The 17231-nt window shown below is 38.3% G+C and overlaps 1 protein-coding gene across 1 annotated transcript in view; it reads left to right on the forward strand.

The window, feature by feature from the left end:
- Positions 1-260: 260 nt before the first annotated feature.
- The window catches only part of LOC117330894, an 82386-nt gene continuing 65415 nt past the window's right edge, over positions 261-17231 (forward strand). The window contains exon 1 of the mRNA XM_033889446.1: positions 261-893. Within this exon, the coding sequence (XP_033745337.1) occupies positions 812-893 (82 nt within the window). The 5' untranslated portion in view covers positions 261-811. The remainder of the gene's footprint in view (positions 894-17231) is intronic.

Genomic DNA, 17231 nt, shown 5'->3' on the forward strand with positions numbered 1-17231 from the left:
TGATATCATATATCAAAAAATCGAACTTAGCATATGGACGGTGGATTTTCTACCGAGTAGGGCAACACGTTTGTATGCCCAAGGCTTGAAACGAGACGCGCTGAAAAATAGCATTCTATAAGGCGGATTCTTAATCTGTTTTGTATTAGTTTGAATACTGTGACCCTTTAACGGAATGTATTGATATATTTCGGAGTGCATTGTATATTTTGGTAACCGATATGAAACCGCAGGCATAAGGAAGTTATATAAATAGCGCTGAAGTTCAGGACATCGGTTGTGCATTCTTGTTGTGGGACTTTCGAATACAATACACTATTGGTCATCAATGTGTCTGTTGGATATTTTGCGACACCAGAACTATTTAATTGAACGGAGTCGTGGAAAATATGTGATTTGTCAATAGCGATTCCAGTGATTGTCGTGTTAAAACGCCCTCTATCTTTGCCGTGTGTATAGGGTATATTGCCAGAGAGTTGTGAAGTTTTCCGTACAGTGCTTTGAGAACATACTCGTATTTAGACTGTCTAAGACAAGGTGGTGATGTTACGGACGCACGGTCTGTCCAGCCTCGATTTGACACTGAGGGATTACGTGATCATGTCGGACGCCTATCTAGGGTTTGTCCACGACACACCTGGACGCTTCCCACTACGGCATACCGGCAGATCTGCTTATTGAGATATATTTACCGTGTGTTTAGTTAAACCTCGGGGTAGCTATAGCTAGCTGGCTGTAACTCTATGATCGTGGCTGCCTGGCTGACAGGCAGTTGTCACTATATTAAATATGCCTATGATTTGATGGATGTATGTCCGCGTACGTGAAACAAATATTTAAAATGGGGAAAATTGGACCCGAATTTTCAAATGAAGAGGATGATGTATTTGAAGGTAAGTGCTGTAACTTAATAATCCTATTTGTATTGCAAGCACGTGTATTTATATATATTTATATGTATATACGTTTTAAGTTTTCTAAGCACTGCTTAGAGGCTGGGGCATGTGTTGCAACCCTGAGCGTTAATCATATCTGATAAGCTATGCTAGAGCACTATCAGATATCAGCGCGAGACAAGATTAATTATGTAAGATCAGATTATAGGTGTATAGATAAAATCTACCTGAGAAACATGCAACCTCTTCCCAAGCATGGAAGATATTTATAGACAGTTGTCCTAACGAAGTATGAAGTAAATATGTGAGAATTCCTCCCCCGCTGATAGATGTATTCTTGTATATGAATGTATGTGTCAGTTCAATATATACAAGTCTATATTAAGTCTATGTCATAAAGTTTTAAACAAATTGAGAAAAAAACCTTCAAACAAATCTGTAGATATCTATATAGATAATATATGTATGTTTTGAAGTTATCTGTTTATTACATTTATATACGTGTACATTGCAATCCATGTATTCGTATAGTCTAATACACAATTTGTCACTATGTTCACGTCATGGTATTGGGCCGACCATAACTGCGCCATTATTTATTTAGAATGTGGATGTGGCTCAGTGGTATACCTGCGGGAATTTCTGGTTAGGCGATTAGGTGCCGTACATCGTGAATTCGATGCCAGGTCAGGGCACGAGTCATAGAATAATCTTCCTTTGTCATTTTATGTTACTATAAACATGTACAAAGTGTATATATGTTATATAGAACGTTAATTTTTTTCTGGGATTATGTTCACGACTTGTTCCACAATAGGTAACATATCCACACAATGGTATTTGATACCGAGGATAGGTCATTGCTGTTTTGTATCCAAGATGTTTAACATTTGACCTACATTTTGTAATTTGACCTATATTTCGTTATTTGACCTACATTTCGTAATTTGACCTATATTTCGTAATTAACTTAAATCGGTATTGAAATCATGACATTGTTTCAAACACATAATCTATTGCGCTACCGCTGAAGCATTTATGCTTGTCTGCAAAGCTGTGACGTTCATAACGGCTATGAACCCCATGTAGATATTCACGTAATTCAATATTTAATCACATCTGGTATCGTCATAATTACTCGTTCGATCCAGTTCTGACAAGCTGAGTGTATAACGACGTTAAAATGTACATAAATATAGTGTGAATCCAGAAAATTAAACTACGTAAATGGCTAGAGTGTTGTAATTATTCTGCACATCTTTAGGCAATATAATATCAATTAACTTTTCAGAATGTTTAATGGCAAACTTGTTTATGATATTGTTCTCGCGCAGTGGGGGTTCATAAAATAAAACTTATTTGATTGATAAATAGAAGGGTGATACTACAATGATCAAACAATGAAGTTTTAGTGACAAAGGATGATGATGATAATGATTCAGACCATTTATAACGTTTCAGCTATCTAGTGCTCCAAGTAAGTGGTCAATGTTTCACGGTCCAGCCACTGAAACATATAATACAGGCCTGCAGACCGCTAATTGACGGTTCTGTAGTAATTTCCTATAGTTACTTGTTTGTTCAAGAATATCTTAAGTAGTATTATTTATACTTTTGTATGATAAGTAATTTATCTACGGTACACATACAAAATGTATCATGCACAATTAATATCCGTTTGACATTAATAAACTTCAATGTACCTAGAACCACAGTCGTTTAAAAAATGACAGTCTTTTTTTCTTTTTCTTTCCTTTTTTCTTTTCTTCGTAAATATTTCATAAAAATCATTAATAAAATTTCTGTAATTAATAATCTTGATTGATCTCAGCGGTTATAAATATACAAATGTGGAAGAATTCGATGTTGTTTTTTTTTTTATATAAGATTCATTATTGATGCCATTGTTTATAAATAAATATGTAAATAGGGATCTTGTCGCACTTTTTTTTATAAGCGAATCATTATTGGTTCTTATAATCATAAATTATACATACGTAAATAAGGAACTTGCCTTACTTTTTAAAAATAAAATAATTCGTATTGAAACAATAAATTGTGACCACATATATGAATAAATAAGGATGCAGGCGAACACGAGATAGTCCCGATATAATACGTTCTGCTCACGCTATTGGCAGCGTGGTTGCATGTTGAAATGTTGAATGTTAGATGAATATGATAACGCATTTCAGAACTTTAATTATACACCGAATGATCCAGTATGAATGTCACTGATGATAATTTTTCCGTTTTGTATGAACCCCACCTAACATTTGAAATTTTAAAGCATTTTTTTTTTATAAATATTCAAAATGTTTCCATTACATTTGGTAAAACGTCAACATACAATGTACTTATGCTAGAACACTCATATTTCGAGACCGAATTAAAATAGGATAACGCCACGGTACATTGGCGCTGCAACAATAATTAATAAAGAAAACAATTCACTGAAACTGTAATTAGCGAAATCATATATATAATTTGGCGGGAACGGTTTAAGCGTGAAAATCGATAAAATACGATTACCGCTAAAATGTATGTATTTACAGTATGCAACATACAGTAGTGTGATGTTCTCTTTTACATCAATTTTTGGTGCTGGGAAAATGATATATTGAATGATCTTAAATAAAAAAAAATATGAGAATGTTTGGAGGCTATTACATTTACGAGATGTAGTCGAAGAATATGTATGCAAAGAATAATACGTGAAAAATTATATATATATAAATATATCAGAACAGAAAACATGAAATGAACAGATGAAAAACAGTTTGACGAATGTTAAAGTATTTGTGTACCGACCGTCTGATGTGTGGTGATTTAAATATCAGAAAGTTCCTGAAGAGAAAAGTCTGGAATTCTCTCACAAAGAAAAACAAACACATTTCTAAAAATGGAGAATTGTAGCTGCTGATGATTTCATTTCTTACTCATCCACAGACGCAAAATGTCAGCGCGTCTCGCCAACTCTGAATTAACATCCGGATTTTGTTATCGGACGTCGTTTTATAGATTAGTTCGTTACGATTTGAGCTCTTCATTAACTCTCATCCTGATGATAAAATGTGAATGTCAAACTATTTTTACTTAAAAGAATGATTGATTCCAAAACTTCACTGCAGGATGTTCATTTCAAAATCTGATTATTCCAGACTTCACCAAGTTGAAGAATAATTTCTTTCCAGCCAGGTGCAGGAAAGGTTTATCACCGTCTAACTTTTCGGAGGTCATTTTGCTTCCTCTCCTTGGTAATATGTAATTCTACTTCCTACCTACATTTCCTCCGAACATTTTTCTGATTAGCTTTTCCCGGTAGATTTTTTTTTAAATGTGTAGTAGCTTGTTGCTACCTCATTGAACAACATACGGGATGGCCAATCTCTCTCTCAGCTAGGTACTAATCCCTTCGTAGAATCATCGCCGCCGGACATTCCTACGCCCAGGTAAACGGTGACGAAATAAACATAACACCCGACGTGGCATTGATGATTCTTAATCTGTTGCTATCTTATTTCATTTTAATTAGAATTCTCACGTTAATTTAAAACTAGAGAAGACAGTGCCATATCTTTATTACAACCGACAACATATCAAAATTAAAACATTTATATACCTCGTACAAACCCTACACCGACACCATAGTTTATTTTTAAGGACACATTGATGTACCTCGTACACGCCCTTCTTCGACACCGTCTCTCTATTTTTGTAAGATTAAATGTTAGACAATTTCCAGTTATTAAGACCAGTCAGGTTTCCAATTTCTACTATATCAAGGAATTTGTCATAAAAGATGTGACAATATGGGGAAAATACTAACTTATCTTGTTTTCTGTGATATATCCAAGGCATTCGATAGAGGTTGGGTTTGGAACATTCGTAACTGCTGGGCCGATTCCGTACCTTCCATCTAAGATGTTTGCAATCGGAACCCTTTGTCTTTTTCTCCGAAACTAGTTCTCAATCGGAACCCCTCGTCATTTTCTAGAAGGAGGCGAGGTGTTCCGATTGACTAGTTCGCAGACGGAGGCGAGGTGTTCCGATTGACTAGTTCACAGACGGAGGCGAGGTGTTCCGATTGAGATGTTAGACTGCAATCGGAACCCCTCGTCATTTTCTCGAAACTAGTTGACGGAGGCGAGGTGTTCCGATTGGTTAGACCGTAGAGAATCGACCGAGGTGTTCCGAGTGGGTTTGGAAGATGCATCACCACACTTCTTCATAACTTCTGAGATGTTTTAGAGAAGACAGCTATGTATGATTTGGATATCTATTTCCCCGGATATGTATTTACATAGAAAATAAACTCAAATTAAAAAAAAACATTCTTGAAAAAAAACCCCGAACTTACATCAAACGCTGAAAAAGAGTTTACAACCTTCTCTTCCGGTAACCGTCATGAACGGCGTGTAAACTACTGCATTCTATAATGTGTTTTTGCTGATTTGTGTCCTAACATGTCGGAAAAGTCCTTAGATGTTCAAAGGTGAGGGAAATTATGTAACTTTGTTGGCAAGTTATACGACACTTAAACGCGATAAACAAATCGCGATACTTTATGTAATTAAAAAAATCAGTGAAGGACAAGAGCGGTACAACTTTCAGATAATATATACAACATTAACGTGCTTTTTTGTTATCATTATCAGCAAAAAGGTTTGTGTAATCAAAGTTGTCTGCACTCAAATCAACTTGAGTCATACAGGCAAACTTCGCTGTCTCGAAAACTGATATCTCGAAGACTGTGCTTAACTCGACTTAAACATTGATTTTAAGCATTCTATAAAAATATACTTGATTACCTCGAGTATCGGGATATCTCGAAGTTTTTTAGGGTTTTTTATATGAACGTTCACACACCCACCATAAACACATACACGACTTCGAAATAAGGGGCCGCGGTGGCCGAGTGGTTAAGGTGTCCCGACACTTATCACTAGCCCTCCACCTCTGGGTTGCAGGTTCGGAACCTACGTGGGGCAGTTGCCAGGTACTGACCGTAGGCCGGTGGTTTTTCTCCGGGTACTCCGGCTTTCCTCCGACCTCCAAAACCTGACACGTCCTTAAATGACCATGACTGTTAATAGGACGTTAAACAAAAATAAACTAAACTAAACTTCGAAATAACGAAGTTCAACTTATCTTATCTTCTTTACAGACAAGGGGAAAACTTGGATTTCTGTAAATATGTGTTATTGGCAGGTTTTACTTACTTACTTACTTACTTACTTACTTTACGTTAAATACATATACCATTTATATACCACAAGTAAAAAATGCTTATCACGTCAATTAAAACACTTATGATCAAAAGAACGTGTGTCAATATGCTGTATCAATCTTATAATTCCTAGCGAAAAACCTCTCGGGGGATATTTTCCATACCTTAACTTGCAATGAAAACCTAAGTGAATCAATCATGCCTTACAATTATTATAAGTGCTATAAGAATACTTTTGCTTTAAGTGGTGATATAAGGAATTATATATAGATTACCCGTATGATTGACGTGTGTTTGATATCAGTGGTGACAGCCCAAATAAATTTTGAGTAAATTTAATATCTGTGATTTATGTGAATATATAAGTTTTATTCTATAAGTGAGTACGGCCTATTGATGTCCAGTTTTCCGCTTGACTGCATTTTGTTATTTGTCTCGTAGAATACTTGATTAAACAGGTACAATTGTAAGAGGTCGCCACGCCTCTTAGACGTTGACATATATACCCCATGATATGACAGGTTCATTTCACCATTTCAGTCCTGTAATTATATCTCAATGAACAGTCATGAAAAAAATTCTTATCAGCTCGATCAAAACCGCAACAAAACACAAGTTCATACCATAAGTGTTAACCTTTTAAGCGGAACTTAAGATAAGTGTTTTAAATGGCTAACACTATGATTAATTTCATTCAATTCCAGATTTTAGTACATATATATATGAATGTATGAAAGGAAACTTTAATGGTGTTATTGATGGTGTAAGTCTCGTTTCAGTAGATCGCCATTCTTAGGATGTTCGTTGTTTTACCCGTTATGGAATTAAAGGGGAAAGGTAGATGGATTTATCTTATAAAGTTACCGTGGACTTCATTGCCTGGTTACAACAGATATCATCCATCAATAACTATGAGTAAAAAATACTGCAGTATCGTATAACATCGTACGACCATTATAAAAGGTATCCATATCATCTAATAGAGGACTTGTCACTATGACCATGTCAAGATATCGGGCCGAACACCACTGCGCCATTGAAACGATTTTTTTAAAACTAAGCTGCGGGTATTTCTGGCTAGGCGATTGGGTGCCGTAGATCGTGAGTTCGAGGCCCGGTCAGGGCACGAGTCAAAAAGTTGTCTTCCTTCATCAGTTGTGTTACTATGTTATATAACAAATAATTAGCACAATGTATCAATATGCACTTTACGTCGGTGGTCCGAAGATAAAGATTTGAATTTCATGTGGTAGTTATACTGTGATGAATATACTTATCTATATATATATATAAAACAAATAACGATATCAATATCTTTATACATATGGTAAGCTATTGTTATGTATTCTCTTCTATATCTACATGTAGTTGGAAGACCCATTGGATGATGATGAAGTTGAAATGTATTAACAGTGCAAATACCATGTACGGTTGATACATAAAAAAGCGTAAAAATACAGTTGACACTTCATAGTAAAACGTTTCTGAGATCGTACATCAGTAGTGATGCCATGTTTTTAATGCAAAAATTAAAATCTATTGTAAATTAAATCATTTCCTTTCCTCTTGACTCTTTTGTCAAAGCAAAGTACAATTAGCTCCAAATTAGTTAAAGGCTAATACCTACTACTCCTTTTCGTTAGAGGTACATTAACGTTGATAACAGATACAACAAGTATGTCCTTCCATCAGTGACGTGTCCAAGAAAGGCGAGACAGCTGTAATATGTCCATCAAACCAGCGTCAGTCCTAGAAGGACAAAACAGCTTTATGATATCCCTAACATCACTGACGAGTCCTAGAAGGACAAAACAGCTGTATGATGCCCATAACATCACTGACGAGTCCTAGAAGGACAAAACAGCTGTATGATGTCCATAACATCACTGACGAGTCCTAGAAGGACGAGATAGCTTTATGATATTCCTAATATCATTGACGAGTCCTAGAAGGATAAAACAGCTGTATGATGCCCGTTACATCACTGGCGTGTCCTAAAGGGGACCTACACCAGACATGGCATCATGGTCAGAGGAAACTCGGGCTCCTACACCAGACATGGTGTCAGGGTCAGAGGAAACTCGGGCTCCTACACCAGACATGGTGTCAGGGTCAGAGGAAACTCGGTCTAGGTTTCATGGTCAGAGGAAACTCGGCTCCTACACCAGACATGGTGTCAGGGTCAGAGGAAACTCGGCTCCTACACCAGACATGGTGTCAGGGTCAGAGGAAGCTCGGGCCCCTACACCAGACATGGTGTCAGGGTCAGAGGAACCTCGGGCTGCACCAGACATGGCTTAAGGGTCAAAGGAATCTCGGGCTCCTACACCAGACATAGTGTCAGGGTCAGAGGAAACTCGGGCTCCTACACCAGACATGGTGTCAGGGTCACAGGAAACTCGGGCTACACAAGACATGGTGTCAGGGTCAAAGGAAACTCGGGCTCCTACACCAGACACGGTGTCAGGGTCAGAGGAAACTCGGGCTCCTACACCAGACATGGTGTCATGGTCAGAGGAAACTCGGGCTAGGTGTCAGGGTCAGAGGAAACTCGGGCTAGGTGTCAGGGTCAGAGGAAACTCGGGCTCCTACACCAGACATGGTATCAGGGCCAGAGGAAACTCGGGCTAGGTGTCAGGGTCAGAGGAAACTCGGGCTAGGTGTCAGGGTCAGAGGAAACTCGGGCTCCTACACCAGACATGGTGTCAGGGTCAGAGGAAGCTCGGGCCCCTACACCAGACACGGTGTCAGGGTCAGAGGAAGCTCGGGCCCCTACACCAGACATGGTGTCAGGGTCAGAGGAAACTCGGGCTAGGTGTCAGGGTCAGAGGAAACTCGGCTCCTACACCAGACATGGTGTTAGGGTCAGAGGAAACTCGGTCTACACCAGACAGGGTGTCAGGGTCAGAGGAACCTCGGGCTCCTATACCAGACATTGAGTGGGTCAGAGGAAACTCGGGCTCCTACACCAGACAGGGTGTCAGGGTCAGAGGAAACTCGGGCTCCTACACCAGACAGGGTGTCAGGGTCAGAGGAACCTCGGGCTCCTATACCAGACATTGAGTGGGTCAGAGGAAACTCGGGCTCCTACACCAGACAGGGTCAGATGAAAAATTCGCATTAGACTACGTCCCGCTGAAAATTACAATACTGCCATGCTTGTGGGTTGGTAATGTATATGGCGTCGACATGAATTGGTCTCTTCGTAATCAAAGCCAGGTAAATAGCCAACAGGTGCAAACTGTTACACGTCCTAGCCTGATTACAGTGTGTTTATGGCTAAAATTTCGTATTGACCGGGGAAAAGCACACAATTACCTGACTACTTTATGGTTGTTGAAGCATTAGCTGAGCAATTCACGTGGGTGAGTCTGCACATGCTGCAACTTGAAGCAAGAACAAAAGTAACCATGACAACGGACATAAACCGTGGTAGTGAGATTAATGTAAGACCAGTCATTTATAGAAAAAAAATGTGGGATTAAAACTCGCCATATTTGTCACGTGGTTGTAATTTACTTGAATTTCATGACAATTAATTTCTAGAAAGGGTTTGTAAATATCGTGCAACGGACAGCGCCTAATGAGGGGAGTCTGTTTAATTTGATAACCAAGTGTATGGCTTTCGTTAAAAGTATATCACATGAACATAAAAATTACGATATTCCCTTTTGTCTTCTTTGACAATTTAATAAAACGAGCAAGAAGATGGCTGAATGATGTCTTCTCAAGGAAAATCTACAGAAGACAATTCATTAGATTAACGTTTGTGTCCCCCCGTATATCATTTTGTATGATTTCTGGGTCAGCAGTGCCGTGCAATATGACTGATGACCCGTGTTTTAGAACATTATGATTTAGATGACCGCCAAGCGTCACGTAATGCTAAGAGTATGATTGGATTAAGTCAAAGTATGTCGGCAAGTCTAATATTCCGGAAGGGCAATCCTGATAATCACACCATAGAGATATCCATATAATCGGACTGACCGTTTGATTGTAGTGGTCATTTCTCAGACTGACCGCTTTGTACTCGTGTCATTTTCGTTGTCCTCAACATCATGTCTTCACTGTAACGAAATAAAGGACATTGATTTATAGTATGGCGAAGTGGTCTCGGGAATACCAACACTTAAATATTTCTACACCCAATAGTGCTTTATTGGTGAATGGCTGATGGGTATATGTAATCGTGTGATATCAATGAGGAGGGTATCGATATCATTATAACTGTCTCACTAATTACCGAAAAGAGCCGACAACAAATTATAATTACCGACAAGAGCCGACAACAAATTATAATTACCGACAAGAGCCGACAAGAAAGAAAATGAAACAATACAATCGTTTTTTCATGTCTTAATCCAATGTTTCATTTATTTATTTATTTATTTGTTTCAATTTTGGATTTTTTGGTGGTCTGTTGTACTGTTGCCGACAAAAAGTACGAATTACCGACAAGAAGCCGACAAAAAAGAAAATGACACAATATAATCGTTATTCATTAATAGGATATATTTTGGATTTTATACTTCAATTTTTTTTGTCGGTTTCTTATCGGTAATTCTGTTGTTTTTTTTGTCGGCTGTTGTCGGTCATTCGGACTTCTTTTCGGCAACACCACAACGTTGAATCTGACGTCATCACTGATGAGCTGTAACTTACCAATTTATACATGTAATATTCTAAGGGAAATAACCATGTGTCACGTGATACATCATGTGATACATTATATGATACATCATATGATACATCATGTGATACATCACGTGATACATCATGTGATACATCACGTGATACATCAAGTGATTCATCATGTGATACATCATGTGATACATCATGTGATACATCATGTGATACATCACGTGATACATCATGTGATACATTATGTGATACATCATGTGATACACCATGTAATACATCCTTTGATACATCAAGTGATTCATCATGTGATACATCATATGATACATCATGTGATACATCACGTGATACATCATGTGAAACATCATATGATACATCATGTGATACATCACGTGATACATCATGTGAAACATCATATAATACATCATGTGATACATCATGTGATACATCATATGATATATGTGATGTTTTTAGGATTGGTCGGTTTAATTTTCGATTGATTATAAAAAATTTTAATTTCTGCTTTTCACAGTTTATATATGTTGTGTTAATTTCACTCACTTAAAAATTTCTCTTTCGATTGGCTTTGGAGCCAATAAAATTATAAAAAGCCTTTCAGTTGTAATCAACAAAACAAGTGACGGGTATTATATTTCCTTTTTCAATGTAATTGAGAAGATTAAAATTTCTAGAGCGCTTAATTGCAATAATCCGTGGGTGTACGCAAGGTCGTGATGCTAAGACTCTCGGTGAAACCTATTTGATATTTTTATGTGTTAGAAATGTTGTAAGGAAACGAATATTTGCGGTGACTGTAATTCTACGTGAATTCTGTTATTGTACTACGCTATATGTAATACATGTATGTTATTTTGATAATTGGAAGTTTGTTTTACATAACAATGAATTGTGGGCGTGGCTTTTCTGTTATTGCCTCACAGGTTTCCCCTTATTTTAGCTATTGTTTAGCTAGTTTAGTTTAAACTGTATTTTATTCAAATAAACCTACAAACTACATCCCATAATACAATTATATATATCAGTAGAATTAGAAAACAAGCTGTAAGCTTATGTTAATTCCTCTACTTTAAACGCCAGGCTGAATTGAAATATTGAAATAAAACGACTGATAGATGCTGAGGAAAAAAATCAATATTGATGCTTCAAATTACATTACGTTTATCACACACGAAAAGAAAAGAAAATGAAATTGAAATAGATAAATTAAAAATGCAATCCTCAACTAAAACACATTTTCAAAAAGCAAAAACAAAAACAAAACAAAAAGCAAAACAAAAACAGCAAAAATATCCATGTTATCGAAATCGCAATCCTCACTCAAAATCGATGTTTACATGGAGGACGCAGAAAATGTTCAGGCAGTTTAAAACCAGGCGTTCCGGTAGGGTGAGCGTCTCTTGGATTAGGTAAATATATATACCATGCTTATGTTAAACTCCTGAAAACGAAAACTGGTTTATTGACAGCTCAACCATGTAAGATATCCTGTCAGCGAAGTCAAAATACAACACAGCTGTTTTTATGCAGTTTCGTAATATTCCAACATGATTTCTGTACATGTGTATGTAACAGTATCTGTTGTTTGTCGTGGTATAGCTATCATGGGGAGCAGGGAGTCCTGATCTATTTATTGAGGGCACAAGACCAGCTATAGACTCAGGGTATCAGCTTCTGTTTCTTTTCTTTGATCGATAAGTTTCAAATCTCGAGCACGGCCAGTATAGTCACTACCCCTGACTTATCAGAACAGTATAGTTACTACCCCTGACTTATCAGTACAGTATAGTCACTACCCCTGACTTATCAGTACATTATAGTCACTACCCCTGACTTATCAGTACAGTATAGTCACTACCCCTGACTTATCAGTATAGTCACTACCCCTGACTTATCAGTACAGTATAGTCACTACGCCTGACTTATCAGTACAGTATAGTCACTACCCCTGACTTATCAGTATAGTCACTACCCCTGACTTATCAGTATAGTCACCACCCCTGACTTATCAGTACAGTATAGTCACTACTCCTGACTTATCAGTATAGTCACTACTCCTGACTTATCAGTACAGTATAGTCACTACTCCTGACTTATCAGTATAGTATAGTCACTACCCCTGACTTATCAGTACAGTATAGTCACTACGCCTGACTTATCAGTATAGTATAGTCACTACCCCTGACTTATCAGTACATTATAGTCACTACCCCTGACTTATCAGTATAGTCACTACCCCTGACTTATCAGTACAGTATAGTCACTACCCCTGACTTATCAGTTTATTCACTACCCCTGACTTATCAGTATAGTTTAGTCACTACCCCTGACTTATCAGTATAGTCACTACCCCTGACTTATCAGTACAGTATAGTCACTACTCCTGACTTATCAGTACAGTATAGTCACTACCCCTGACTTATCAGTATAGTCACTACCCCTGACTTAGTACAGTATAGTCACTACCCCTGACTTATCAGTATAGTCACTACCCCTGACTTATCAGTACAGTATAGTCACTACCCCTGACTTATCAGTATAGTCACTACTCCTGACTTATCAGTACAGTATAGTCACTACCCCTGACTTATCAGTACAGAAGTCACTACCCCTGACTTATCAGTACAGTATAGTCACTACCCCTGACTTATCAGTACAGTATAGTCACTACCCCTGACTTATCAGTACAGTATAGTCACTACCCCTGACTTATCAGTATAGTCACTACCCCTGACTTATCAGTATAGTTTAGTCACTACCCCTGACTTATCAGTACAGTATAGTCACTACCCCTGACTTATCAGTATAGTCACTTCCCCTGACTTGTCAGTACAGTATAGTCACTACCCCTTACTTATCAGTATAGTATAGTCACTACCCCTGACTTATCAGTACAGTATAGTCACTACCCCTGACTTATCAGTACAGTATAGTCACTACCCCTGACTTATCAGTATAGTCACTACCCCTGACTTATCAGTATAGTCACTACTCCTGACTTATCAGTATAGTCACTACTCCTGACTTATCAGTATAGTATAGTCACTACCCCTGACTTATCAGTACAGTATAGTCACTACCCCTGACTTATCAGTATAGTCACTACTCCTGACTTATCAGTATAGTTTAGTCACTACCCCTGACTTATCAGTATAGTCACTACCCCTGACTTATCAGTACAGTATAGTCACTACCCCTGACTTATCAGTACAGTATAGTCACTACCCCTGACTTATCAGTACAGTATAGTCACTACTCCTGACTTATCAGTACAGTATAGTCACTACCCTTGACTTATCAGTACAGTATAGTCACTACCCCTGACTTATCAGTACAGTATAGTCACTACCCTTGACTTATCAGTACAGTATAGTCACTACCCCTGACTTATCAGTATAGTCACTACCCCTGACTTATCAGTACAGTATAGTCACTACGCCTGACTTATCAGTACAGTATAGTCACTACCCCTGACTTATCAGTACATTATAGTCACTACCCCTGACTTATCAGTGCAGTATAGTCACTACCCCTGACTTATCAGTATAGTCACTACCCCTGACTTATCAGTATAGTATAGTCACTACCCCTGACTTATCAGTATAGTATAGTCACTACCCCTGACTTATCAGTACAGTATAGTCACTACCCCTGACTTATCAGTTTATTCACTACCCCTGACTTATCAGTATAGTTTAGTCACTACCCCTGACTTATCAGTATAGTCACTACCCCTGACTTATCAGTACAGTATAGTCACTACTCCTGACTTATCAGTACAGTATAGTCACTACCCCTGACTTATCAGTATAGTCACTACCCCTGACTTAGTACAGTATAGTCACTACCCCTGACTTATCAGTACAGTATAGTCACTACCCCTGACTTATCAGTATAGTCACTACCCCTGACTTATCAGTATAGTCACTACCCCTGACTTATCAGTATAGTCACTACCCCTGACTTATCAGTACAGTATAGTCACTACCCCTGACTTATCAGTTTATTCATTACCCCTGACTTATCAGTATAGTTTAGTCACTACCCCTGACTTATCAGTATAGTCACTACCCCTGACTTATCAGTATAGTCACTACCCCTGACTTATCAGTATAGTCACTACCCCTGACTTATCAGTATAGTCACTACCCCTGACTTATCAGTATAGTCACTACTCCTGACTTATCAGTACAGTATAGTCACTACTCCTGACTTATCAGTACAGTATAGTCAGTACCCCTGACTTATCAGTATAGTCACTACCCCTGACTTATCAGTACAGTATAGTCACTACCCCTGACGTATCAGTACAGTATAGTCACTACCCCTGACTTATCAGTATAGTATAGTCACTACCCCTGACTTATCAGTACAGTATAGTCACTACCCCTGACTTAGTACAGTATAGTCACTACCCCTTACTTATCAGTACAGTATAGTCACTACCCCTGACTTATCAGTACAGTATAGTCACTACCCCTGACTTAGTACAGTATAGTCACTACCCCTTACTTATCAGTATAGTCACTACCCCTGACTTATCAGTACAGTATAGTCACTACCCCTGACTTATCAGTATAGTCACTACTCCTGACTTATCAGTACAGTATAGTCACTACCCCTGACTTATCAGTACAGAAGTCACTACCCCTGACTTATCAGTACAGTATAGTCACTACCCCTGACTTATCAGTATAGTCACTACCCCTGACTTATCAGTACAGTATAGTCACTACCCCTGACTTATCAGTACAGTATAGTCACTACCCCTGACTTATCAGTATAGTCACTACCCCTGACTTATCAGTACAGTATAGTCACTACCCCTGACTTATCAGTACAGTATAGTCACTACCCCTGACTTATCAGTATAGTCACTACTCCTGACTTATCAGTATAGTCACTACTCCTGACTTATCAGTATAGTATAGTCACTACCCCTGACTTATCAGTACAGTATAGTCACTACTCCTGACTTATCAGTACAGTATAGTCACTACCCCTGACTTATCAGTACAGTATAGTCACTACCCCTGACTTATCAGTACAGTATAGTCACTACCCCTGACTTATCAGTACAGTATAGTCACTACCCCTGACTTATCAGTACAGTATAGTCACTACCCCTGACTTATCAGTACAGTATAGTCACTACCCCTGACTTATCAGTACAGTATAGTCACTACCCCTGACTTATCAGTACAGTATAGTCACTACCCCTGACTTATCAGTATAGTCACTACTCCTGACTTATCAGTATAGTTTAGTCACTACCCCTGACTTATCAGTACAGTATAGTCACTACCCCTGACTTATCAGTATAGTCACTACCCCTGACTTATCAGTACAGTATAGTCACTACCCCTGACTTATCAGTATAGTCACTACCCCTGACTTATCAGTACAGTATAGTCACTACCCCTGACTTATCAGTATAGTCACTACTCCTGACTTATCAGTATAGTCACTACTCCTGACTTATCAGTATAGTATAGTCACTACCCCTGACTTATCAGTACAGTATAGTCACTACTCCTGACTTATCAGTATAGTCACTCCCCCCGACTTATCAGTATAGTATAGTCACTACCCCTGACTTATCAGTATAGTATAGTCACTACCCCTGACTTATCAGTACAGTATAGTCACTACCTCTGACTTATCAGTACAGTATAGTCACTACCTCTGACTTATCAGTACAGTATAGTCACTACCCCTGACTTATCAGTATAGTCACTACTCCTGACTTATCAGTATAGTCACTACCCCTGACTTATCAGTACAGTATAGTCACTACCCCTGACTTATCAGTACAGTATAGTCACTACCTCTGACTTATCAGTACAGTATAGTCACTACTCCTGACTTATCAGTACAGTATAGTCACTACCCCTGACTTATCAGTATAGTCACTACCCCTGACTTATCAGTATAGTCACTACCCCTGACTTATCAGTACAGTATAGTCACTACCCCTGACTTATCAGTACAGTATAGTCACTACCCCTGACTTATCAGTATAGTCACTACCCCTGACTTATCAGTACAGTATAGTCACTACCCCTGACTTATCAGTATAGTCACTACCCCTGACTTATCAGTACAGTATAGTCACTACTCCTGACTTATCAGTACAGTATTGTCACTACCCCTGACTTATCAGTATAGTATAGTCACTACCCATGACTTATCAGTACAGTATAGTCACTACCCCTGACTTATCAGTATAGTATAGTCACTACCCATGACTTATCAGTACAGTATAGTCACTACCCCTGACTTATCAGTACAGTATAGTCACACCCCTGACTTATCAGTACAGTATAGTCACTACCCCTGACTTGTCAGTATAGTCACTACCCCTGACTTATCAGTATAGTATAGTCACTACCCCTGACTTATCAGTACAGTTTAGTCACTACTCCTGACTTGTCAGTATAGTCACT

The sequence above is a fragment of the Pecten maximus genome, chromosome 7, assembly GCF_902652985.1.
Source record: "Pecten maximus chromosome 7, xPecMax1.1, whole genome shotgun sequence".
Lineage (NCBI taxonomy): Eukaryota > Metazoa > Mollusca > Bivalvia > Pectinida > Pectinidae > Pecten > Pecten maximus.